The sequence below is a fragment of the Sceloporus undulatus genome, chromosome 1, assembly GCF_019175285.1.
Source record: "Sceloporus undulatus isolate JIND9_A2432 ecotype Alabama chromosome 1, SceUnd_v1.1, whole genome shotgun sequence".
Classification (NCBI taxonomy): domain Eukaryota; kingdom Metazoa; phylum Chordata; class Lepidosauria; order Squamata; family Phrynosomatidae; genus Sceloporus; species Sceloporus undulatus.
In genome coordinates this window covers 168,947,085-168,974,741 of record NC_056522.1, presented here as the reverse complement: position 1 = coordinate 168,974,741, position 27,657 = coordinate 168,947,085, and the positions used below count along the sequence as shown (strand labels likewise).

Genomic DNA, 27,657 nt, shown 5'->3' with positions numbered 1-27,657 from the left:
TGCTGGTTCAGCAGTGCAAATGCAATTGAACTTTACTTCCACTCTCCTCACATACGCGCGCACACAGAAATAGCTCCAGAGGGTTTCCCTACCCTTGAGAATACATTTTTGGAGTGTGAGAAGGGCAGTAGAGGTGAGGGGAGACTGCTTTCCCATCATCCCCACCACTGATTAAGTTGATGGAAGCAGATGTATTCCATTGGATTTAGTCTACTGAATCCAATCTTATCAAACAAAAAATATGAAGTTGAAGGAGACAGACGAGGTGGATAATACAAAGAGTTTGTCAAGGAAAATCAAGAAGGAGGACACCAAGACCAAAGTCAGAGCTTGTTACTAGTATAGCTGCACAGACTTTTATTGAATACAAACAATTGCAAACACAGCAGGCTCACAGAAACTGGAGCTTCCTGAGCTAAATCCAAAAGTCTGTGGGCAGCTGTTTTCAGTATACTTCCATGAGTTCCTGCCACACTTTGAATTTAATTTCATTATCTCCATTTATTAAATAATTCTATATTTAATGAAAGGTTTCTTTACCTTGCTCTCTGCTTGATAATGAAAATGGCTTACTTTGGCTGTGCCACATTGGAAGCAGCATAGACTACATGGGAACCAATGAGGATCTCCTATTGATGCTCATTGGCTCCTGCATGTTCTGGTTCCACCATGAAATGGGAGAAGCCATGCCACATTCTAAGGACATAGATTCAAACATCTTTTTAAGGATAGGCCAAGGACAAGCAAGGTTCAAAAATGGAAGGAATAATGGAATAATTGAGAAAAATAACTATTTCAAAGCAACTACTGCTCTAGATGAGGCCTGATCTCAGAACTACTACAGGTGCTGCATTTTTTAAAATGACAATGCTAAGATAGCTATCTTAGCTAAATAGAGCTAAATAGAGACTAAAGAGAACAACCTCCATCTGAAGTCTTACCAAGGGAAACCCCAGCAAAACCTATTTAAAATAATTAGCACTGTACATCTGAAACACAGACTGGTCTGGAGCATAAATGTAACAAAACCAGGAGCACAAAATGTAACTCATAAAGAAACTTATTATTACATGCATGTGTACATATGTGTATGTGTGTAATGCACATACGCATGCATACACACATACATATATACATGTATTAGTTATTAAAGAAAAATATCCAAGGTAGATCAGGGGTGTGCAATAAATATACAGTTTGTCGAAGCTGAAAGAAGTGTCATTGGCTTGATAGGGTCAGTTGATGCAGAGATGGGTAGAACTTAGAGTGCGCCCATTCCAGTAACCTCAGATGTCAGCCTAGAATAAATAAAGATAAAAACAGAGGAAAGTTAGGGGAAGGGGGGAACAAATGCAAAAAATTGATGACAAACTAAGAATTCAGCACCTTTCTTTCACAAGATACGGTTTGACATGGAACTGGGGTGGCTCAGGGACAGTACAAATCATTTTGAAAGTATGATTTCACCCTTATCTTTAGTTTTGTAATCACAAATATAGCAAGATATATGACATCTAATGTTTACATCATGAAGGGCAAAGAAGCTACATTCTTTCCTGATTCCCTGCTTTAACAACTGTGTTTAGTCACCCTGAGCAATTTTCCCTACCCAATTTTTTTTTACTGCTGCAAGGCGCATGTGTGCATGAGGTGGGGGCAGCTGGGCAGATGGATAGTGGGGACAGCGCAGCTCTTCCCCCTTTGTATGTGAACACCCTGGCTAATGTTAATGTAAACCTTTGTGCAAACTATTTCAAGCAAAAGTAGGCCTGATACATTACCAGGTAAACATGTGGGAGCTTTCTGACTTAATATAATACACTTGTGAACTTGACAAGAATGGTTTATGGACTGAAAGGACCCTTCAATAAAACAGAATTGGGGCACACTTAAGTCTGACATTGCATGGAATATATGCAATTTGTGAACCAAAATGAAAGTGCCTGTTCTAACCATGTCAGTATTATACTTGGGCTCCCTTGCTGACTGGATTCTTTTTTTTAAACTAAGAACTAGGGATGTACACCCAATTTTGCCAAAGTCAGAGTAAAACTGGGTTCCTTTAGACAAATTGTGTACTTCCTTGAAGTAATTTCTGACTTACGGCAAGCCTAATGCAAACCTATTGTGGGGGTTTCTTGGCAATGTTTCTGTAGAGGGGTATGATTTTGCTTTTGCCTTCCTTTAAGGGTGAGAGAGTATGCCTTGCCCAAGTTCACCCAGTGAGTTTCCATGGAGGAGCTGGAATTCAAACTCTGTTCTCCAGAGTTGTAATCCAATGCTCAAAGCACTTCACCATGCTGGCTTTCTTAACTTCTAAACCCTTGTTCTCATCTTTAAAAAAAAAAAAATCTTCAGTAGTTTGATTCATAAAGGCAACTCATTTTGGTTCATGTGTTGGTGTCTGCTAGTGATATGGCCTGGGATATTAGCTGAGAGTGTGTCTAATCCCCCTGCCTCAACTAACTTCTGTTTCCATTTATATCTTTGATTTGGAAATTGCATGTGATTCTCCTCCTCCAAAGAATTATGTTTTAAATCTCTGATTTTAACTATAGTGTCAGCACCAAAAAGTTGAAATTCTCTGGAAAGTCACTACAGAAATTAGCTGCCTCCTGAAATCACTGCTTCAAGTTTATGTATAAAAAGCTGTTGAAGCACTGTTGCCTCTACTCATCCAACTGCTATGGAGTTCCCTCTTCATTGCTCTTTTTAAGAAACCCACTACACATTAATACTAGAATATCCAGCTGAAATGATTAAAAGGTGAAATGGGTGGTGGTGGTTGAAATTATCTGTTAACCTCTTAGTTCACAAGCCCATGTGACCTCAGGACTAAGTCTGCATGATCACTGCAGAAGTCCTCCAGATCATATACTTTTATGATAAATAGCACAACAGTTACTACAATCCTCCATATCAGGACTCAGTTTACATGGCTGTCATATTGTCTTGCTTGAACATAATTAAGACCTTACTTTCTGTAAATATTTATGACCATAGACTGAAAAATATTTGTAAATTGCATGCTTTCATTACTAAAAACACAATACAGTGCACCCGCATCATACGCGGGTGCCTCTTATGCGGCTTTCAGCTTACGTTGAAAGCCGCGCAAAAGAACAAATAATGGCACGCACACGGCGCCACCGTTGTACACGAGCCCCATTATATCCAATGGGGCTCGAGCATACGCGCTATTTGCCTTACGTGGGGGGTGGCGGAACGGATCCCTGGAGCCCTGGTGGCGCAGTGGTTAAATGCCTGTACTGCAGCCATTCACTCAAGACCACAAGGTTGCGAGTTCAAGACCAGCAAAAGGGCCCAAGCGTGACTCAGGCTTGCATCCTTCCCAGGTTGCTAAAATGAGTACCCAGACTGTTGGGGGCAAATTAGCTTACTTGCTGTTCACCGCTATGATCTTTGGAATAGCGGTATATAAATAAAACAAATTATTAATTATTATTATCCCCCGTGTAAGGCAAGGGCACACTGTTCATATAAAAATCTGCCTCACTTTATATCCCACTTCCTTTAGTGTTCATGAAATTCAGTGGGCAACGAAATAATGAGGTCTCAGAAAATCTCACCTGGCATTGATGAGGTACTGAGCAAGGCTGATATTAGCTGGGGTTCCGGTGATGGTAATTTGGCGTTCTGATGAACCTTCTGTGGCATTGGCAATTTTGATCTGTGCTCCAGACATCTGTCTAATTTCATTGATTTTGGTCCCTTGGCGTCCGATTATGCAGCCTATTAGCTAGAAAAAAGGCATAGAGAAATTTAACCAAGTCCTTTGGTGTTACAAATTGTAAACAATAAATATTATAATGTAGGTGTAGTCAGATATCTGATGCAATCATTTTATAACCTATGCCATTTTATAATACCCAGGAGTTCTATTACATTGATCTTGCCCAGGTTTTACTTTGTGAAAGCCCTCTGGTTTATTTAACTTTATGAAACAATAGCCAAAGTCCAACTCCTACAGCCAACAAGAGTATACTCACTGAAACAATGGGATTTATATTCATGTTGACTTACCATTCAACTACTGATTCAGTGGAACCACTGTATTTGGACTAGTAATCAGATTTAGGCTTAGCTACCAAGTCTGTTGTATGTACAAAAGATAAGTATGCCTTTTTATTCTATCTATATAGTGAGTGTTATCTATTCAAATAGTTGAGACGACTTTAGGGGCCTGCATCCTAATATACAGCTGTCCCTCCACATTTGTGGCTTTGACTTTTGCAGATTTGATTAATTGCGATTTTGATTAATATGCTCTCTCTAGGAATCTCTAGGTCCTCTCACGTATCTGTGTCAGAAGCTGACCATTGAGTTGAGTTGTATTAGAGAACCTAGAGGTTCCTAGAGAAAACACTTATCTGGGTGTTTATAGGTCCTCCAGCATGATTCTGTGATCAGCATCTGGCACTGGAGGACCTGGAGATTCCCAGAGAGGTGTTCTCTTAGGTAAAAAGTATACTATTTTTGTATTTGTTGTTTTGACACATTCACAGGGGTCCTTCACCCCTAGCCTAGCGAATGTGGTGGGACCACTGTATTTCTTGTATTTTGTTGCAAAATTTGCAGTACTTAGACAAGGGCTGTAAGGCATAGATGGCGACTCTCCAAATCCACAACCTTCATCTCAGATGCAGCCAGCTCAGTCTCTGATTCTCTACTGTCCTCTCCCTACTTTCCCAACAATGCCCATTTTGGAGGACTCTATGCTAGAGAACCGGGGCTTACCCATTCCTTTCTTCCACTGTTTTACCATTGTTACCAGCCTATGACATCTATTCCTTTCTTCCTTCACAGATGTTCTCAGATCTGAGCTTTTAATGTTCCCAGAATGAAATAAGGGTTTCTGGTTTATGCTGAGCACCATGGAAAAGCTGGGGATGGTAAGAACTGTACCATCTTCTTTTTTTTTCAATCCCCCCTGAGGTGCTTGGCATGGAGCAGAACTTGACTGGTGGCCATAAGAAGGGATGAGAAGGTAATTGATTCTTCTTGTCCAGTCACTCATTAACTTTTCCCATAAAACCAACCATGAAGTGTGATTCCTGAATAGTATAAATACCTGCCTGTTGACTACAGTGGAAATAGAAATATCCTATAAATTTGAATTAAATGTTTCAAGTCTGACAAAGAAGCAGAGAATAGGAAGGTGGAAACCAAAACCAAAGTTAAGAATGGACAAATAATCCAAGCAAAGTACTTTACCAGACCACTAACCTTTGGTTAAAAAAAGGGAATCCACTGGACCACCAAACTATGGGCAGATGGAAAGCATGGGGATGCTCATTACAATATCATGAACTCAAGTGTTTAGATATCAGAAATTGTTTGAGGAAGATACATACTCAAACTATTTCCTAGTTAATATATGATCAACCTATCCCTGATTTATTGTTGATTATATTTTCCCTTAGGTTTTGTGATAGGGCGCCTTCGGTAAGCCTTTATTCTGTTTCAGTTATTAAAGTAAAATAGAGGATTTATTTGAGCTTTTTCCTGAAAGGAGACCATTTAAGAAAAAAAATTGTCTGGCACCCAATACTGCTATTAGACTTATTTATACTCTCAAAGGTCACCTGAGATATGGTTAAAAATGTGAAACTTTCTTCAGTCTCAGTTACCTTATCCCACATATCTCATTTAGCACCAATCCCTCCTTATCTTTTACGTAGGCCATGCTATTTTATTTTCTAAACCATGCTGGCCAGGAAAGCCAATATCTCATTTTACGAACAGGAAAATCAATCAAACAAAAAGCATTATTTTGTCTCATACAGCAACTACTTTGGTTTATCAGCTATAGTCATACAAAAAAGTTCTGAACATGTAATTGTTTGTGGAGCAGTCTCAGTACATGTAATATCTATGCTGAGTTTTAGTTGGCTAGTTCCTGTTACCTAGGATAGCAGCTCATATATGGCATTTTGGAAGGTCTTTGCTCAGTCCTGTACAGCCATTTAATGGCATTTCTCTTAGATCTCCAAATCTTTTCAGACTGCCTAAGAACATTTTGGGTTAACAAATACCACTGTCTATAGCAGAGAAGGGTAACCAGGCAAAAACAGTAATGATGTGTTCAGTCCTAATACTAATGATAGGAATGATTACAGACCCTGGACAAACTAGTAACAAATGAAATGAGAAATGTTACCCTCTTAGCCATTCAGGTCAGTTGATATTCTAGGTAGGTACTTGGAACTAGCATGATATTTAAGACAATAAAAATATTGACAAAACATAGATCTGAACTGTGAATGTGTCAACATGAACATTTGTCAACATGCAACTGGCATTGACAGAGCAATGTTTTTATAAAATCTAAACTGTAGATATTGAAACATTCAAATAGAAGACAAAATATATTGAAGAAAAAGTGAATTGTCTATTTCTGTTACTCCACGTGGATGTACTGGAGCAAATGTAGCACTTCTTGATACTTCAACCGGACACATTTTCTAGCAACATGCTTTGTGCGAAATGTGGATATTTTTTATTGTCTTAACCATAAGAAGTTTGCAAAAAATAATTCATGAAGCACAGCTGCCCAAAGGTTCCTGGACAGAAATATTCCTTGGACAAGCTACAGTCTTGCATTAGGTAACTGGGAAGCACAGGCTGTTCTTGGGAAGAAATATTTAAGGAACATAAATCTTGGACTTACTTACTTCTACACTTACAACAAACTTAATCTGGGATTTAGTGAACAAATTAGTGTCCCACAAATTGATATCTTGTTTTATTCAAATGCTGTTGGCCAAGACTGGGGTATGGTCCAAGCAGAGGGAGATATTTGCCCTAAAAAGGTGGGGTGATTGTTCCCTTTCTGCTTGGCCCATACCAGGTTTCCAGGTTTCCATGGATTAAATTGGATTATTTTATTTTAGGACTAATGACTGGATGTAGATCAAGAGCAGTATTGCATAGTTTATCCTCTCATTGTCACTACTCAAGTAGACATTGCTAAGGTTCTATGCTCATACAAATTGCAGTATATGTTCAAGATGATCCAAGCAAAGTTTGGTGAGCTAAACTAATTGTGGGGTGTTCTCTCTCATCTCCTTTCATGTTTCACTTTCATCCTCTTTCATCTAATGTCACCTAGTGCTGACAGCTATCAAAGGACCTACATTTTCAGTCACCTGAAGACAAAGATTAGCTTTACTCCAAACAATCTTGGCAGAGGTCTGCTACTGAAGGAATGGAGTTAATTTCCATACTCTAGCAATATCCAGTATTACTTCTGCACTTGCCATTTTCTGATTTCCATTGACTTCTGCACTTGCCAATTATACCTGATTTCCATTGACTTGGCAACAGCTGCTATAAGCAAAAGTAACGTATTAAAATGTTTTGGAATGAGTCTAGCCCAAGGATAGTCAAAGTGGCGTATGGGCCAGATGTGGCCCCCACGGCTATTTTTGTGGCCTTCAGGGCCCTGCAGGTGTCAAATTTTTGTTTGCAAACAGATTCCCCTCCCCAAAAAAGTATTTTTTCCAACCCCCCTCCAAACATTTTTTTTCCAGAATGTTCCCAAATGCATTCCAAGGTGCTGTGATTTCAATTTCCACAATATTTTGAGCCACACAGGTCCCCCAGGGGACAATTTTGTTTTGAATTTTTTTTAAAAAAAATGACTCCTAAAATGTTCAATGGGGACAAGGGAAATGTTTGCACAACATTTTATGCCCACCTTGGGCCCATTCATGCCCAGAAGAAGCCTATTTTAAATAGGAAATGAACAGGAAATGACAATAATAATAATAATAATAATAATATCATCTTTTGCTCATTTCCAATGGTTAAAAAAGGTCTCTTCTGGGCTCAAAATACCCTATACTCCCAGAGAGTTTGGGGATATATTATTATTATTATTATTATTATTATTATTATTATTATTATTATTTAGGCACAGAAGTTCTGGATGTGCCTCCCTTGCCTTCCACAGTTGCCCATCCCTGATCTTTCACAAGTTCTTCTCCAAAGGTAGGACTGTTTCTCCATCAAATACACCAGAAATCAGCCCATTACATTAGATATAGATAGTAAGGATTTTATCAACTCAATTTTATCTAAGTATCAAATAATTATATTTCAAGGGTTGGTGATAGATCTAAATAAGAAACAAAACCATCAGTCATTTTACTAACAAAAGTTGTACAATTTAATATAGGTGCTAAAAATTAATGGCAGTTCTGGCTATACTGAGAGAACAATAATTTGCAAGTTGTGAAAAACAATATTTACATTTTATTTCACACTGCAGTAACATTTCACTGAAGTGTTCATTTCTGGATAATTTAAGAAAGATATAGCTAAACAGGAATCAATTGCCAGACAATGAAGACGGAAAACAAGTCCTATGGAGAAAGGTTGAAGGAAACAGGTATGTTTAGCCTAGAGAAGACATGACTGAGGGTGGCATGATACATTATTCAGATATGTGAAGCACTGCTACATAGCAGACAGCCAGCTCTTATTCTTTATTGTCCTATAGGAAAAGATTAGATTTATAGTTTTTAAGCTCCTGGAGGGTATACTACCATTAGAAGAAACCTCTTAAAAATAGGAATGGGAGAACAATGGAACTGCATGTGGGAATAGTGTGCTTTCTCTCAAGCTGTGCAGATCCACAGGCCAAGACTGGACAACTTTCTGCTGGGGATGCTCATGGGTTTGGATTTTCCTTTATTGAACAGATGGCTGGCCTGGATGGACGATCCATTCTCTTTCAAAGCAATGATTCTATGAACCTTGTGAAAGGTAGAAAAGTATCCAGGTCTGCTGCACCAGCAACCAGTTACTACAGAAATCCAATGTTATTTCAACTGGAGCTGCAGAAATTTGAAGGATGATGCCTCTTTATTTCAATGTCCTCTGCTATTTGGAACGGAATTATATTCCTAACTCCAAAGCAACATTCCTACACTTATTTAGGAGTAAATCAGCAGATACATAATAATCATCTTGATTAAAGGACATATGCATTTTCCACATTTGTTCAATTTATTGCAGGAGTGGACAAGCTCCTGAGTCCAAGGGCCAATTCTGTCCACAGGGACCTGATCTGGCCTACTTCCACCCAAAACACAGTTATTACACTCCTGCCTCCCCCACAAAAATCAGGAATGATCATTCATTCACTTTGGTGATTCACAAGTACCTAGAGACACAATGGAAATATCCTCTCTCTACATGTAATGACAAGACTGCTGCTCCTGGAGGCTTCCAGGATGTCACTTTCTTCTTTTGCCACCAATTCTATCTTGTTTATTTATTTAGTGGTGCAAAAGCATCCTTGAAAGAGCACATGCACCTCATTCCCACCTCTAGTTTATTTTTGTGGTTACAATTAAGGAATCTGTTTAGATATGGAAACTTTAATCAGAACAGCAGTCTCCCCACTCTTGATTCCACTGTCTTTAGAAATTGTGGGTTATTGTGTTTTTTGGAGAATCTTCACCAGTCATTCCAGGGACAAGTTATAAAGTGTGGATTTAGATATGAAATGAAGATGGCCACCTAAGTTGGAATGGACTGACAGAGGAGTCACTTTGCATTTTTCTTTCCTTGTATTTAAATCCATTGGAATAATTTATAAGAACACTATGAGAACCTCTCTAAACTGCAACGAATAAAGAAAAGTATATTTGTTCCATATCTTTTCTTATTTATTGTTGTTTAGACTCTATGGAGAATATGGGAGAATTCCCCAGTTTTTATTTACTCAGTGCCAGAGATATCAGAGTCTAAAGCGTTTGATCCCAAGGCCTTGAATCCAGATGAACATAATGTCACAAAGATTTTCCTGTTAAAATATGATACATCATTACAAACTAAACCAAGAAACAAACCACTTCTATGGCTTTCCTTCCCTCCCACCACAAAATAAGATCCAGAATTTTTTTCAGCTCACTTGTTTCAAAATATATTGGCCTGATTTAAATATCTGCTCTGATCTGGATTGGACTTGGCAAGAAAAAGCAATTCCTCCTCTCATCCCTTGAGGCACTGAGGCAACAACTTCTTGGTTGGAAAATGGGACCATTTTAAGAGATGTTAAACAAATTTCCCATGTACCACATTACTACAGACTGGTAGCAAGGCCAACCTCTCCCCTCCACAGTGCCTTATTTCATTTCTCAAAGTTTAGTGGCTACATTTTGACAAACACTTTGACACGCTATGGCTGCAGTTAAGGCTTTTTAAACATTGTGCAGTGGAGATGTAGACTAATATCTTTATAAAATGATATGGAGAACATTGAGATGCGATACTCACATCATTGGGAATGGTGAGTTCATGAGTACTGGCCGGGGGACTGGCATCCAAACCTGAGCATATGCAAGGGAAAATGGTTATAGCTTGAAAAGAAAGTACTGCACACTGTCTGGCATTTCACCCAAACAGCAGACCTTGCGATTTCTCAGATTGCACCAGGTCCAGGGGGTAAGGGAAGAACACAATTTGGTGAAATAACAAGGAAAACACTATTACTACTATTGTGCCTGTTGTTACACTGCAAGTTTCTGTCCAGCTGGTTAATAAAATTATTGATAATTCTGTAATAAAAATAAATAAATAAACTTTTTATTTCTATCCTGCTTTTTGCCAGGTAATCAAAGCGGCTTACAACAGGTTAAAATACATCCATATGTACATAATGCCCCCTTAAAACAAGATTAAACAGTGTAAGATTAAAACTACATATTAAACCGGCTAAGCTAAATAAAATCATCATGGGCAGAGTTCACTAGACGAGAATTCTGTAGTATACTGTTATGCTCACTTTAACCTGCCTCCATTTCATAACCAAAAAACCATTCCTTGACAGATGGTCTATGCTTCTATTTTAGTTCTCAAAATGCAGATAAACAATGGAGCAAAAATACAGCCCATCTGCATTTGGACTATTAGCCATGACCTTGTGGTTCTTTAGGAAACAAATTTGTCCAGATTATGGAGTTTATCACACTGGCCTTTCCCTTCTTTTCCTCCCAAGATAGGTGTGGCATGAAAACCTTTAAATGCAGATTTTATCACACACCTCCATGCCCAGGCAAGTGGCATCCCATACCTGATCTAGGCTTCCTCCGCAGCTTGCAAAGAATGGGGAAATCCTATTCTTTTAAAAGTGCAAAAGAAGTCTGGGTTGGGTATGGGATGTCATGATCAGGTATGGGATGCCTCCTGCCTGGGTATGGAAGCATGTGATAAAATCTGGGTTTGAAAGTTTGCATCCCGCTCCTTGTTCAGGAAGAAAGGATTGGAAAAGGCAGTGCAATGATGCAATCTACTCCACAAAAAATTCTTGAAGCCCTTTCATCCAGCCCTTTTTGGTTGCCCCAGACAGATAAGCTTGTTCCAAAACGTCTACCTAATTCATTTCACAGCATATTGATTTGTTTGAGTCTTGAAACAAAATTTAAAGCAAGGATTGAATTTTACTATGAAATTATTCCAGAGGTGCATGACCTGAAGGTCAAAGGTATAATCTTTCAGGAGGAGAACTTCTAATGAAAACTGACAGCTGTCAGTAAACAGGGGGCTGAATTCAAATTTAAGCACATGAAATTAGGTTAAGAGAAGACCATTATGGCAGCCCTTTCAGTCCCCTGGAAATGTCACCTACAGGCTTGGAGGATCCTGCTGAACTGGGGCACCCAGTGGAGGAAGGAGGGATTTTCAAAAATTGGGCAGAAAAACTTGTGAGCAGAAGCCCTTTTAGCCCCATGGAAGTTTGAAAAAGTTTGAAAAATAATTTATTACATAGTAAGTCTAGGTTGAAGTAATACAAACAGCAATACAAATAAAGATAGGACGTCTGGACCTTATAAGACAGTAAATCAGGGATTGTAAAATTTATGGGGTTTTTCTGAATCCCAGTACCAAAAATCTACAAACATGCATGAATTTCCTACAGGGCTTAGATTCCAAAGCAGGGACGTCAGGGCTGAAAGCTGTGTCTTAAAAAAAAAATAATACTGACATGTTCTATTAATTTATACACTTCCTTGACAAACACATAAGCCACTCTTACATGACATGTAACAGCACACTAATTCATACATGGCCTAAATAAAACCTGAGTATTCTTTTTAAGTGACAGTCACAATCTCTTGCACAAATGGTAACATGAAGTATACTATAAAACCTTGTTATCATGTTCCTGCATGGACGCTTTCACGCAATCTCTTACACAAGTATTTGCATAAATGTACTAGCAGCTATTTTTCTTCCATTTGGACCTTTTGGATCCAACAAAGCAACTCCATAATTGCATAAAATATGTTCTTGGCCAACAGGCTTAGTCATAATTATTAATCAATATTTATATAGCATATTTCAAGTGTTCGAAGTGAGTTGTGTTAGAAAACTGCATATTATCATGGCCACTGAGACAATTTGAGGGCATAGTCCATAGGCTATTTTTTGCAGGAACTATATATCTCTATCTCTATCTCTAATGTACACATGTATGCTCTTTCTTAACATGTCTATATTTATTCTCTATATGTGAACAACAAATTATGTTTTCAGAAATTGGGAGCCTTCATTGCTCCTTTGTCCCAAAATTAATTACTAGGTGAAATCTAGTGCTGGTAATATCTACCAGTGATTATTTCATTAACTGTATAAATCTCCACATGCAAACCATGGTTATAACATTTGCCTTAATGTTTGGGATTTTCGGTTTCTTCTTCTATCTCTTGCCTTTTTAAAATCACCTAGGTAGATAAAGAGTTCTGAAGAACACAAAAGCTTGCACTGTTTCGTCACATTTTGTCTAGTCCAAAGAAGGTATCACTCAACTCTAAAATTTGTATTTTTATCTCATGGACCAGCATGGCTAATTGTTGAAGTTATTATGTGTAAAAAAACTATAACTTTAAAACTATGCTAAAAGAGCAAAGGAAGTTGTAAGTATAGCACTCTATGGCTACCAGGTGACAGAGATTTTTCTTCAACAAGCTAAGGAACTCTTGACTGCAATGTAATGACTTATATTCAATTGAAAACCCATAGTGAGAAATATACAATAAAGTTCAATACAGCTCTTACTTGAACTTTTTTTATTAAGTACGTGTAAATGTAATGTCATATTTTTTTTAGAGAGAGTGGGCTGCAATCTAGAAAAGCCTGATAATTTAGAAGCACATTCTGTTGAAACTAGTGGGACCTATTTCCATGTAGATGGGCTTGAGAATGAAGTGGCCATGGTATATACAGTGTTGCACCCTAATGGAGTATGTTATTTACTTGTTTTTTTAATTTTTGTTAATATAGTTAATCACACTAGATGAAAGTTTTCAAGCAAAAAGGTCTAGAAAAGATAACTCCTTCCCTATCTCATCAAACTCTTCCATGAGACAAAAGGAGCCAGACTCCAAGAGGAGCGAGATAGGCTCCATTTCTACAACTTTACAAAGTCAGAAAAATAATTAAAAGCAGTTTGATCTGCAGAAATTTGCAAGGTAAAGCTTTTCAGAAGACTGATTCTGCCCATCAGATTACTGCTAAAGGTACTGCAAAAGACGCAGCTGAAACACTGTCAGCCCCACTTACATTAGATTTGAACTGTGAATTTGTCAACTTGCACTTTTAAACTACAGCTGCAGTACAAACAGGCATTTCAAAATCCAGCCCATGGACATTTTATGGGATCTGAAGGTCTCCATTGGTGCATATGAAAGCATTTCTCTCAGGAAGTTGCTACAAAGAAATGTCAGGTATTCTGATCTGAGTGATATTCATTTGAACTCAGTCTTCAAGGCTCAATTTGAACTTAATGTTCTCTGAAACTCTATAATCATATTTGAAAGTACAAACTTAATTTCAAATACATACTCAATGTCTTGGAAGACTGCATTCTCTGAGCTAATAGTTTTGACTAAACATGCAAAAGAAATGATAGGCAGAGCAGGAGAGGGAAATATCCAGGTCATTTGATAATTACACAGTAAATGTGAAGTGTGCAGTTTAAGAAGTCTCTCCGCCCGTCCAATTTTTACTATATTAGTAGGTAAGGAAAAAAATTAAACTGTTTCGTCTCCATGGCCAAGGAAGAGACTAGCTCTGTTCTGGTGCCATAACAAACTACAATTTCCACAATTCCATAGCATTGAGCCATGAAAGTTAAAGTGGTGTCAAACCAGATTGTTTCTGCAGCATGGATGCAGCCAGTGATAATAAATCTAAATCACCTATGAATCTTCCATGAACATCCTATTATTAAAGGATCATCTGAATCATATCATTTTAAAATTATATCTGAAGGCATACAGAGGAAGGTACTGCTTGATTTTAATAAATAAATAATAAATAAAAACTTTATTTATATACCGCCTTTCCTATAGATCAAAGCGGTTTACAGTGTAGATATTCCAAGATGTTCTCAACACTAAATGCAATTGTTAATCCCAACTAGAGTAGTTCTAACTAGAGTAGATCCAGTGGATTAAATGTGGATTTAATAATTCCCATTCATTCTCTGGGTCCACTCTAGTTGGGACTATCAACTGGATTCAGCACCTGATCTTTCAACCTCAGCTATGGTAAATACTCTCTAAACAAATCTTGCCAAGAAAACCCCATGATAGGTTTGTCTTAGGTTGGAAATGACTTGAAGGCACAAAACAACAAAGCCAGGTAGGGATGCAAAAGCATTTTGTTCGATTCAAATAGCTATTAGCAATTTGTACATTTTGAGACTCATTGTGACAAGAAACACAACTTGCCTTGAGAATTTGCACATCTGCAAGGCTGACAGGGTGTTTTGGAGAAATAAAATGCACACAAAAAGCACACATATGTGGCTAAAATGCATACGACTGAAAAAAAATACATATAAACATACTTGAGTCATTGGAGAAATGCATAAACTAGGTAAAATGTGTACATAATTTGGAAAAAAATAGGGAAAATAATAAACAATTGCACAATTGTTTTTTTAGCAAACCATAATTGGTTTCACAGGTCTTTGATATAAAGGTTAACCCAAGATTGCTCTCTGATCATAGCCTCATTGTTTTGACAGAACAAGACTTAAGCCCGTTATAGTATGCACTCTGTGCGTACTAGGGTTAGAAAAGAGCGTCCTTTCCGGACACTCCGAACTCTAGCACGTGCGGAATGCGCACAAAATGGCGGCGGCCGTTCCACACAGCCGCCGCCATTACGACGTCACGACCGCGCCGCCTCCAAATGAGGCGGTGCGGACGTGACGTCTTTGCGCCGTGCAAGGGCGCATAGAGCACCTTTTCCGCGGCGTAATCCTTCTGGGGTTTGCGTCACTGGGCGCAGCCTTTACATGGCTGCACCCAGCAACGCAGAGGAGAAAGGGGCCAAGCGGCCCCTTTCTCCTCCTTCCTGCCGTCGCCAGGTGTCAAGCCCCAAGGAAACCCCTTTCCAGGCTGCGGGAAAGCGGCCTTTTGCCGCTTCCCCGCGGCCTGGAAAGCGGCGGATTGGGGCCTCGGAGGCTGCTGGTCTGGCAGCTGAGGCCCCGATACAGCGGGGAAAGGGGTGGGTGCAGGCCGCCTCAAACGGGCGGTCTGTAAGCCGCCTTAGAGAGTTTAGTTGGAGACTGAATGACACAATGTTGGCTAACGAAGAGGTCAATAAAAAAAGTGAATCAATTCTTAGAAAATTATTTTCTACGAGAGAAGATACCACACCAGAGATGATGTGGGAAGCCTCCAACGTAGTGATCAGAGGTTTTTTTATTCAAAAAAGTTGTGAGCTCAAAAAAGAGAAAACACAAAAAGTAGAGAAATGTAAGATAATTTAAAGAAGAAAAGAGCATGAAACAATGGCCCCGCAAAAGAAAGGCCTCTTAAAGGAGGTTAAAAAGATACAACAGAAGATCTCATTAATTTTGTTTGAGGAAATGCACAGGAAACTAAAGTATATTAGACAGAAATTATTTGAAGGATCAAATAAACTGGGGAAGTGGTTAGCTTATCAGCTGAGGAAGAAAAAAGTAAGGAAACAGATAATCAGCCTAGAAGAAATTTGATAGAATCTAAAATATCTAGGTAAAGAAGATTATCGCACTGCGTTCTGAGAACGTTCTGATCACGTGATGAGAACGGAACGCATTTGAGAATACCGCACGTATGTGTTCCAATTGGGTTCTCAGAACGTTTAAATGTGTTCCAAATGTGTTCCAGGAGAGTACAGATATGAATGTGTTCCCAGAGAGCTGAAACGTGATGAAAACGTTCCAAGAGAAGTGTGTGCGGTATTCTTATCCGTTCTCAAACCCGTTCCCTCATTCCTCTGTCTTCTGATTGGCTGAAAGAATGACAGGCAGGGAGGGAGGCAGGCAGGCGAGCGACTGCAGTGAGGGAAGGTGTGTATGTGTGAGGGGGGAAAGAAGGAGGGAGGGAAGGGAGGAAAAAGGGAGGAAAGGTGGGACAAGGAAGAGAAGAGGAAAGCAGGGAAAGAGAGGGAAAGAAGAGACCAGAGCAGAGAGCAAGAGGGAGAGGGTCTGGCTGCTTCTCCGGGGGTCTCTAGTGTCATGTCCAGTGGGGCTCCTGTGCTGTCACAATGCAGGAGGCAGGGATGCCCAGGACCTTCTCCTCCTTCCCTCCAGGAGGGAACCCACAAAAGCTCCTCTGTTTGGAGCACCACACAAAAGCAAGCAAAAAACTCCCAGAATTCCATAGCAAAGAGCCAGACAAGAGTTAAAGCGGGGAGGGAAGCTCACAACCTGAAGGCACACATTACATGCACACACACAGGAGCAAAAGGGTGTCAAGCTGCCAAAAAGGGGAAATGGGATGACAGCAGAGGACTCTTCTTTTCTAACCGGTTTAAAGAGCTGCTATGGCTGCCGGGGCTCTGCCCTTGGCCCAGTCCCCTCCCTGGCAACTTGCTTTCCTTCGGCTTGAAGGGACCTCCATGGAGCTCCTCCTTCCCTCAAGGAAGAGGGGACCAGGGCAGAGAGCAAGAGGGAGAGGGTCTGGCTGCTTCTGCGGGGGGGCCTCTTGGTGTCATGTCCAGCGGGGCTCCTGTGCTTGCAGCCTGCAGGAGGCAGGGATGGCAGGGATGCCCAGGACCTTCTCCTCCTTCCCTCAAAGAGGGAACCCACAAAAGCTCCTCTGTTTGGAGCACCACAGAAAAGCAAGCAAACAACTCCCAGAATTCCATAGCAAAGAGCCAGACAAGAGTTAAAGCGGGGAGGGAAGCTCACAACCTGAAGGCACACATTACATGCACACACACAGAAGCAAAAGGGTGTCAAGCTGCCAAAAAGGGGAAATGGGATGACAGCAGAGGACTCTTCTTTTCTAACCGGTTTAAAGAGCTGCAATGGCTGTCGGGGCTCTGCCCTTGGTCCAGTCCCCTCCCTTTCCCTCCGCTTGAAGGGACCTCCGTGGAGCTCCCTTAAAGCCCAGGCTGCCAAGGAGGGGACTCTGCCCTTGGCCCATCAAGTTACATAGGTTTTATCCTATTTTCTTCAAACATATGCCAGCATATGAAGCCCCAACGTTTTATAGGGGCTTGCCTTCCTTCCCTCCCAAGAGAATCTTCGGAGGGAAGACTTCTCAGTGAGGCTGAGAAGCACTCTCCCGGCCAGAGTCCCTAGGCTTACTGAAATCCCCCACCTCCCTTCCCCATAGAAATCAATCCAAAAACTGAGTTTAAAAGGAGCAGAGGAGAGCCCTTTGGGTCTGCATCTGGGAGAGATTTTAAACTCCGTTTTTGGATTGATTCCTATGGGGAAGGGAGGTGAGGGATTTCAGTAAGCCGAGGGACTCAGGAGAGGCGAGCTCCATGGCCCAAGCCTCCCTTTTCCCTCTTTCCTGGGGGCAGCGCCTCTCCCAAGCCGTCCAACCACTGAGTGGCGACGTCATCAGAAGACAGCCCACAAAACTTAATACAGCAAACCGTTCTGAGAACGGTTTCAAGAAAAAGGAATCGCAGTGCGGTAAACTGCCGTTCTGATCCCGTTCTGATCACGTTTTGATTTCTAATGCGGTAATATCCGTTCCAGGAACGTTTTCATCACGTGATGATATGGAACGTTCTCAGAACGCAGTGCGATAATCTTCATAGTCTTAACAATGAAAAATGTGGATTGGTATAAAAACAATTATGAGAGGATTTAGAAGGAGATAAAGAAGAAGTGAACGGTGTGGGGAAAACTGAAATTATCCTGGTTAAGGAAAATCTTTAAAATGAAGGTGTTGCCCAAATTTATGTTTTTGTTTCAGAATATCCCCATTGTGACAAAACAACAAACCTTTCAAAATCTGGCACAAGCAGCTGTCCAAATTCATTTGGAGTGGAAAAAGACCTTGGGTTAGATTTAAGATAATGCAAGATTCCATGTCAAGAAGAGGTTTAGCTATGCCAAATCTCCAGATTTACTATGAGGCTTGCTGTTTGGACTGGCTTATAGAGTGGTTTCATTGAAAGATAAAAGAGTACTGTGCCTTGAAGGAATAGATCTTAGATTTGGCTGGCATGTTAATGTGTTTTATGAGAAACAGAAGGTATATAAAGATTTATTGAATCATTTTGTCAGAAAGTCTTTAATGACAGTATGGCAAAAATATAAACCAAGATTGTGTCCATGGTTACTGGAATGGGTCTCTATTCATGAAGTATTCCACAGAGGAGAGGCAATAGCACATGATAGATGGGTAACTTATGCTGATCTGACTATAAAAATCCCAGGAAGTCAGAAATAAGAATGTAAGAAATTGGAACAACTTATAAAAGAAGGTTACTCATGTGGATGGCTACTTAAAGAAAGATTTCTAGCAGATGATAAGTTGATAGGAGTGAAAGCCGTAGATGCAAAGCTTGAAGAGATATTAAGTTCAAGTAACCCAAATAAAATTGCTTTATTTTATAAATACCTTCTGGAGATAGAAAGGAAAGAATAGGTTATTAAAGTACAAATGGTTAAATGGTCACAAGATGTGAAACATAGTATTATGCTAGAACAATGGGAAAAATATTGGAACATTAGATTGAAATATACCCTCTGTTATGAATTAAAAGATTTTTTTAAAGATGCAGTTCGGCTGGTACTTAACCCCGGCTAAATTAGCCAGGATGTATAAAGGGGTATCCAACAGATGTTGGAAACGTAACCATGAGGTCAGTACATTTTATCACACTTGATGGAATTGCAGGCTGGCAAAGAAATATTGGAAAGCAATTCACAGGGTTGTTACAGAAATCCTACAATGAAGAATGAGGATAGATCCAAGTTTTTATTTACTAAGCATGTGTGAAAGTGAGGATCTAGAACATAAATATGGTATTGTTATTCTATGTTGCAATGAGTGCAAGGATTGTATATGCTATTAAATGGAAAACACCACGATCCTCAAAGGTGGAGGACTGGTTGAACAAGTTAATGGACTTAGTACAAATGGACAAGCTTACTTGTCTTATAAGAGGCCAAGATTGGGAAGAATACAAAGGAACTTGGGAACCCATCGATATGAAAGTAAGAAGGGAGTAAAGGATAATAAAAAGGAGTATGATTAGAGCATAGATAGGTTAAGGAATGTAAATATGTGTAAATATGTTAAGTTGAGATGTAACCTGTAACCTGAAGAAAGGAAGGGATGGTTGATATCAGTGAAAGGTTATGACTTCATTAGAGTTCAGGAAATTTTGTTGTGGTCTATGTATGGTATGTGTTCAATATGTCTATAAGGTATGTCTATCTTGTTTTTTTTAGTTAAGTATGTCTGTAATATTTATAATTGGGGTAATGTGTACACATGTATATGTAAGGTTTGTGTCACTTATTGTTTTTAATATAATAAACTATTATAATATAATAAACAATGTTGTTGTTGCTTGTTCTTCCATTACAAATAAGCATAAAATACCCTTAGAAAAAATACAAAGAGCTTATCATCCATTTCATCTATACAAGACATAGTTATTGACCGAAAACATTTCAAGGGGCAAGTTATTACTGCTGCAGGAGTCATATCTTGATAACAGAGCATACATTAAGAAATTTGGATTTATTTCTCTTATACAAACATACTGTAGTCTAGCTAGAGGCAGTTTTTGCAATGATGGGAGAAAAAGATGGGCAATTTTTGCAATGATGGGACGAAACTGAATGCCTGAAACGTTTTTTACAGAGCTGTTAGACAAAAATCTCATTCTAGGACCAAAATGAAGGCTTGAAGCAGCTATATTTTCTCTTGAAACAGCAGACCTTTATACAAAATCACAGATCATTTTAGACATTGCTGTTTACTTTCAAAGCCCATGTGCTATATGGCAAGAGGGTTGCTGTGAAACACAGCCACTCCCATGGGCTTTCACAGAGGGAACTAGTGACTTAAGGTTTGGAACACAACCAGTTTTTGATTCCACTGATGAGTCAAAGTAGAGCAGCATCAAAGACAGGCTGAAACATGATTCTCTTACACCAAGCAGGTTTCTCTGAAAAGGAGGATTTCAATTCTGAAATTTCATTTGATCATAAACTTTAAAAAAGTGAGGTGTTTTCTTCAACAGCTGTCCTTTTCTTCATCACTGTACACAAGTATATCTGAAGTCATTTAGCTGTGTTTTGCTCACTGCGGGTAAGTCAAACTACCTCACAAGACTAAGCAGAGTAGGCAGTTTGGCAGGGTCCAATTCAAGAAAAACTTATTAATACAAAAGTAGCCTATGTATTTCCCTATAGCCTTTGTTTTACCTGATGATTGGCCCATCAGATTTTGAGCTTCTTCGGAGGAATGTAAGGGCAGCTTTTCTCCTGAAGAGCAAAGAAGAAACAGATTTAATGTTTTTTGCCTTCAAGGAGATAAGCAATGTCACTTCATCTAGGAAGCTCAAAATATGATGAACAAAATGGCAGAACACGCATTTTGCGATCGTCCTAATGAAATGAAGATATATTAGGTATGTATGCACATGTATTCAGTAACACACACAATTCACAGTATCTGCTACCCTAATTCTCTGTCAAAAATATTTAAGTTCACTTCTGTTTCTCTAGCATTTGAGAGACATGATGGTTCTTACTAAAGACTTAAGTGCACAGCTAATAAAAAGCAACTTACCACTGCCAAATTCAATTTTAATTTAGGATGTATCCTAATATTATCATATGTGTTTTACTGTTGACACTGCCGGTCCGAGCTCAGCGGCTGATTTCCAAAACGGGGAGCAATAAGTAGCTTTTTTAAGCTGTGCGCTAAATTCCTAAGTTTCTGCTACAAGTCTTCACAAGTTTTTCTTTACTCTTCAAAGAAAGGGCTTATTAACTAGTATAATGCATCACTCTCAGCATTACTCATGAAAGCATGAGCTGCATAATCTAAATATTCACTAGACATGATATTCACTAAATATTCACTAAACCATGTTTTTAAATACATGAAATATCACAGTCCAAAACCAGGAGACACAACTGTAGAGGGAATGCACACCCCTTTACCTGACTTACACTGCAAATGCCCCACCTATAAAGAAAATATTGCTGGACACACAGAGGTCTTGCAGCTTTCAATATGAACACATGATTGCAAATATATTACCTGCCCTTTACTCAAAAATGCAGAGAGCTAAGCCAATGAAATTGCTCTTGAGCCTGCCTTCAGCTTGTTTCCCATTGATAGCTGTAACTTTAATTATATATCCTATTTCTTTTTCATTAAACAAACCAAGCTTAGAAAGAGAGAGAATTTGCACAGGTAAGAAGAGAAGGAAATCTGTAAAGGGAATTTGGGTACGTACCAGGGAAAGCGGGGGTGGTCTGTCCAAGGGGAGTAAAGGGGGTTTGCTGCATAGCCAACTGGTGGAGCTTGGTCAACTGCTGAGGGGTAGGAGGGACATTAGAACTAAGAAGGTTATTGTTATAGAATACAAGTCACACCAAAAACTAAGAACAAAATTATAACTGAAAAAAGAAAAGAAAACAGGAAGCCATGTGAAGACATGGCAAACACAGCTTTAACAGAAGGACTTGGCCTGGGTAAATACAATAATGCCCAAATTCATGGCAGTTGTGCTTGATCAGGGTCTGAAATACAGCAGCCTACTTTTTGGTTTCCCAACTTCCACCCCATATTTCTCTACTAATGTGGTCATCCACATGCTGGCAGAAAACTGAAAAATAATTTGGATCAGAATGAGGGCATGAGGGTCCAGCACACCCAGCTCCACTTTGATCTAGTGAAGGTCTTGGAAATAAAATTAGCAATTGGAATCCAAGCGATGTGGCAACTCTGGGGGCCAGGTGAAAAAAGTCTAGTGTTCACATTGGCCAAAATAGGTTTATATTTCAGACCCTGTTCATCCCTTGTTGTGCTTGGATACTTTGATTGGCCCCTTCACAAAGACCCCACAAAAAGAAATGTATCTGGAATACATTTTGTGCTGTTGACTCTGTTGTTATTCAAGTAACAAAATAATGGTAAACCAGTTCCGCTTCCAAAATTGTGCTGTGAAACCTTAGGGCTCAGTTGGGGGGAGTACTCTTAGTCCTTCCATGTTAGGAACCTTTACAGAACCATAAAAAGTAGTTTTAGGGACATACCGCTATCTCAGCCAGGCCAGCCCCCTGTAACAAAAGGCATGGGAAGCTCACTTTTTTGAATTTGGGAGGAAATGAATGAAAAATCCTTGCTCCTGCAGCATATCTGAGGGGAAGGGTGCAGGGGAGTCTGACATTGGTTTGGCAATAGTCAGGGTGAAGTATTGGAGGCAGAACACCTGGGAGGCTGAAGAAGACAGATAGGGAGGTAAAGGGAAGTTTGAAAAGTAGGACTTTCAATCAGAATGCTCAGAGTTGGAAAGCAAAACACCAGAAGCAAACGACATGCAAATTATTTAAAGAAGCTAAAAGATAGAAGAAAAAAACTAAAATAACCAAGATTTAAAATACAATTAGCTACTACAATTTGCAAGTAAACATCACTTTTCACAAATCTGCCATATGTTTGTACATGTAAGCATCTGCATGCTGAAGGCTGATGGCTTCATGAAGCAGCATTTCCACATAAATGCATTGAAATCAGTGAATGCACCATGTCCATGCTTATTTTAAAGTCCTCTTCTGTTTGCTTTGCTTCTGTTTATGTCCCAAGAGCCTAATTTCTTGTCTATTTCTACTACCTTACTATGTGCAGAACTGTCACACAACATGTATCACAAGCTAATTCTTTTAATAAAAGCAGCAGATCTCATGAAAATGTCTGCAGACACATGCTACAGGGTAGGCTTGCAATACATAATATGAGAGTGTAATAACAATGCTTTCTTGAATAAAAAGCATTGTGTGTGGTACAAAAAAAATCAAAAACTCAATTAACAGTAACTTTAAAAAGTTAGAATCATTTCCTTTGAACTTGCCTTTCATCCCTCCGAGAAGACATAATAGGAGTTATGTACTCATTACCGACAAACATTTCCATTTCCATCGCTCTTTTCTTCTATGATTATTATTATTATTTGTTTCCTACTATAACAATTGTAATCGACTGTTTGGAAATTTGCAACCAACTAGAATGCTTATTTTCAGGGCTTGGAAACAACAAGTTAAATCTCATTTTTAATTTAACAGTATTCATATTTTACTGTACTATTGAATTTGCCTTGTAGCTGCTCATGTCTCAAACCTTATTTCTGTTAAACATGTTGAGGAAAGGCTAGTTAAACTAGGACTAGAAAACTAGTTAAATAGGACTAGTGGTGCACTAATTAATTACCTCCTTCAGACAATGGAGCTGTGTGAATTGATTTATTGATTAACAGGTACATACTATCAGAGATGGAAAATAACTAGTTAAATATAACTAGTTTCTTCCTAATTCCTTTCTCCCCCATCCCTGAAAAGGCCTAACAAGTAAGTCTGTGGGCTAAGAACACTCATTAGATCTGGGGTGTAATGAATAAGAGGCATTACTGGGCATGACCTCAGGAAAATGAAAATGGCTGATGAAGAATTAAATTTTGAACCTATGGAAGAGACTGAACTTGAATCTCATTCCTCCTGCATATAAAATATGTGCCACAGCACTGCTCTTTTTCAACTGAATAGATAGTGAGGGCTACAACTGACGGAGCATCTTGACTTAGCAGCAAAGCAGATGATGCAATTAATACTATAGAAAAATGCTCTGCATATGCTTAGAGACGGTCAAAATATTTTTTATTAAGGATTGTCCGTACTTGATTCATCTGATTATTTTTGTAGTTGCTTACAGCTGCATTGCAGTGGATCAGTGGATCCTAGCATTTCATTCTCTTCCAGTCCAGACTGGACAAACACCTTCATGGTGTTTGAAGGCTGGGTGAAGACTATATATATTCATAGAGGTGCAAAGAAGGGAGATGCAGAACTTTGCTTTAGGACAACCTTCCACAATAGCCACTCCTAGCTGTTTGTAGTCCAGCACATACTGTGAAAAGGACAAAAAGAGCACATTTGAAGGAATAAATAAAAATATGCCCATGGGAGGCAGTGCTAAAAACTCATATGCCAGTGGCTGTAATTCATATGGGTTTTTTTGTTAACTAACACATTAAGCAAGAGATAATTAGTACAATTCAACACATTTAGCTATTTCAGTTGTTAATGCAAATGAATCAACCCCCACATTTCTAACATTCACCAATAAGGAACTTATTTTGTCAAGCCTAGCATTCTAGACTCTGCTTTTTCACCCAAACCAGGTATGGGCTCTCCAGATGTTTGGAGCCTATAACTCCCGTCAGCCTTCACCAGCCTAGCTCCTGGGGAAGGAAAATAAGGCCATCATTCTGAATCCATTAATACTTCTAAAAATATTGGTTGGAATCCTGTATCAGCTACTTGGTTAAGTGTACTAAACTCATGCATACTTAGTTAAGTGCAATAGTGTCAAAATAATGACTAAGTTGTGATTTTGAATATGGAACATTTACCCAGATTTACTCTTACATAACTATTGCTTGGACTGTGTATTTTAACCTTGTAAGCCACCTGGATTGCATTTTGTAGAGAGGTGGGATATAAATAAATTCTATTATTATTATTATTGTTGTTGTTGTTGTTGTTGTTGTTATTGGCATTTTTTGCATCATTATTAACTATTCAGAAAAACCTTGTGAAGTTTAGGAATTGCCCTGAAGGTGCCTTACTCCCTGCTCCTTGCTTTTAAATCAGTTATCTATTATCTATATGCTGCTAATGGATTTCAGTTCACTTGCTTTCTTATACTGTACATTCTCCAGTTGATAAGCTTGCAGTCAGCCTTCCGTTATGAATGTAAAGCATACGTGCACATTTTTTCATCCTTGATAAGAAAAAGTATATCATCACATTGTGATACCCCATTTTTTAGAAGGTCAACTATCATAGAATCAAAGTTGGAAGATACTATAATGGTCATCCAGTCCAACCCCCTGCCATGCAGGAATACACAACTAAAGCATTCCTGATGGCCACCCAGCATCTGTTTAAAAACCTCTAAAGAAGGAGCTATCATCACATTCCAAGGCAGCATGTTCCATGGTCAAACAGCTCTTACTGTCAGAGACATTCTTCCTAATGCTTGGGTGGAATCTCCTCTTCTGTAGTTTGAATTCATTGCTCTGTGCCCTAGTCTCTGGAGCAGCAAAAAAACTTGCTCCATCTTCAATATAATATCCTTTCAAATATTTGAACAAGTTTATTGCTAGTTCAACAATGTGGAAATCAATTTAAATATAATTGATTTATCAAATAAAAAGCTGGTAATTTAAAATTGAAATCTAAGATAATAAATCAGATAAACTCTATTAATTGGTTGTCAGGTCTTGGGCAAACTAGTTTTGAAAGCAGGCTTGTTAAATAAAATCCTGCTTGAGCATTTTGTTTTTGTTTCTGTTGGATTCTGTGACAAAGCCCAGAGCAGAAGGGTATAAAAGAGCAGCCTGAGCCCCCTCCAGCTGGAAGCGGGTCAGAACCTACTGTCCTCATGGCCCTCTTCCAAGGGGCCGACCAGTGCCACCAGGAGTCAGATTATCCCACCTCCTTTTTGTTTCTGTCCTAATGACCAGAGCGCAGCTTTGACATGGCTTCTGGCTGCTTTGGAGATATGCATTGTCTAAACGCCTTGCCTCCAAAGCAGTTGGAAGCTGCTTCATTTGGACCATCCGTTTCACCCCAAAGTGGATAAATGAAAGAGCACTAACACATTGGACTATTTAAGTTCTTTACTACTCAATGGAAGAGTGGAAAATCAATGTGGACTATCCACATGAGGCAAACACCCCTCCCCTGCATATAATAATGTGTCAAACATATGATCTATAGGCCCTTGTTTAAAAATTACATCATAGTACAAATGAAGTGATGGCCAGGAAACTAAACATTCAAAAAACAATTAATTCAGTGGTTCTTAACTTGTGGTCTGAGGGGCCCCAGGCTTGAAGACTGCTCAGACCCCCTCCTTCCCACAGAGGAGTGATTGTGTGACAAGAGCCAAGGGGAAAGCAAGCTGTCTGGGCTTGGATGTTGCCTGTCACATGACCACAGATGGTCCCAAAGGGCCACTGTTGGGCTGATCCAGGGGCAGGGCATGCACATGGCACATACCCCAAGATCACTTGGAGGCCACTTGGAGGCCATGCTGAGCCAACCAAACGCAGCCCAAAACGAGCCACAAAAGGAGAGATTTTTTATTGCTCCTTTTTGTGGCCTGTTGAGGACCATGACAGCGGGCACCCTCGGGACCATGGTTTCTGGTTGCCATGGTCCTGCAGCTGTCCTGGGTGACTGGGATGAGAGAAACTTCTGGCCTATTCTATTGCCCCATCTGCTTGAGCCCAAGGAAGGCTGAGCAGCTGAGGAGCAGCAGAACTGCCAGCCAGCCAGCCTTTGCCCTTCTCTCTCTCAATCCCTCCTCTCCTTTCCAGATGAAAGACAGGAACCAAGACCTGAGATGATACAATGGAGGGGGGGCAATATCCTCCAACTCTAGGGCAATTGACTGTGGTTTGCAGGGGATCCAGTGCACTGGGAGTTTCTGGTGCTGCAATTCTAGAAGCCCACTTTGCTTCCTTGCTTGCCTGCTCACCCACTTACTCACTTGCTCTTTCTTTCTCTCCTTCCTTCTCCTGTCTCAATCCCTTTCTTTCTAATGCAGAAAGGGAGGGGGGAATTGAAGCATTTCTTCCGCAAGTGACCATTAAGATGAGTCTCTAGGACTGTGGAAGTTTCTTAAGGGCTAGTGCAGTGATGGTGAACCTTTTAGAGGCCGTGTGCCCAAACTGCAACCCAAAACCCACTTATTTATTGCAAAGTGCCATGTCCCTCTGGCTTTCTAATAACAAACTCTGGCAAACTCTGTGCTGGGGCAACAGCACATGTGCCCACAGAGAGGGCCCTGAGTGCCACCCCTGGCACGTGTGCCATAGGTTCGCAATCACTGGGCTAGTGTTTTGCTGGGAGGTTTCTTACCCCCATTTCCCCTTGTTTCTTCCCCCTTTCCGATCTCTCCTTCATCCTTCAGTACAGAAATGTGCGTGTGAAAGCTTTGCAAACACCAACACAAATACAGGTGTACACACAACAACAACACACATGTTTTACTACTATAATAGTTTAAGTCTATTTTAATGCTCACTTTTGTATGTTTTTAATTGTACTGTTTTTTTAAATTATAAGCC

At 39.6% G+C, this 27,657-nt stretch overlaps 1 protein-coding gene across 27 annotated transcripts in view; it reads right to left on the bottom strand.

Moving 5' to 3' along the window:
* Positions 1-385: 385 nt before the first annotated feature.
* PCBP3 (poly(rC) binding protein 3) overlaps positions 386-27,657 on the bottom strand; it is a 96,290-nt gene continuing 69,018 nt past the window's right edge. For 11 of the 27 annotated variants that reach the window (XM_042445696.1, XM_042445678.1, XM_042445689.1 and 8 more), the window contains 5 exons: positions 21,760-21,838; positions 20,717-20,776; positions 10,309-10,361; positions 3,591-3,760; positions 386-1,298 (listed from right to left, as the gene is read on the bottom strand). In XM_042445696.1, coding sequence (XP_042301630.1) covers positions 1,262-1,298; positions 3,591-3,760; positions 10,309-10,361; positions 20,717-20,776; positions 21,760-21,838 — 399 coding nt within the window. In that variant the 3' untranslated portion in view covers positions 386-1,261. Of the gene's footprint in view, positions 1,299-3,590; positions 3,761-10,308; positions 10,362-20,716; positions 20,777-21,759; positions 21,839-27,657 lie in introns of those variants that run through there. The other 16 variants (XM_042445684.1, XM_042445690.1, XM_042445686.1 and 13 more) reach the window with 6 other exon arrangements.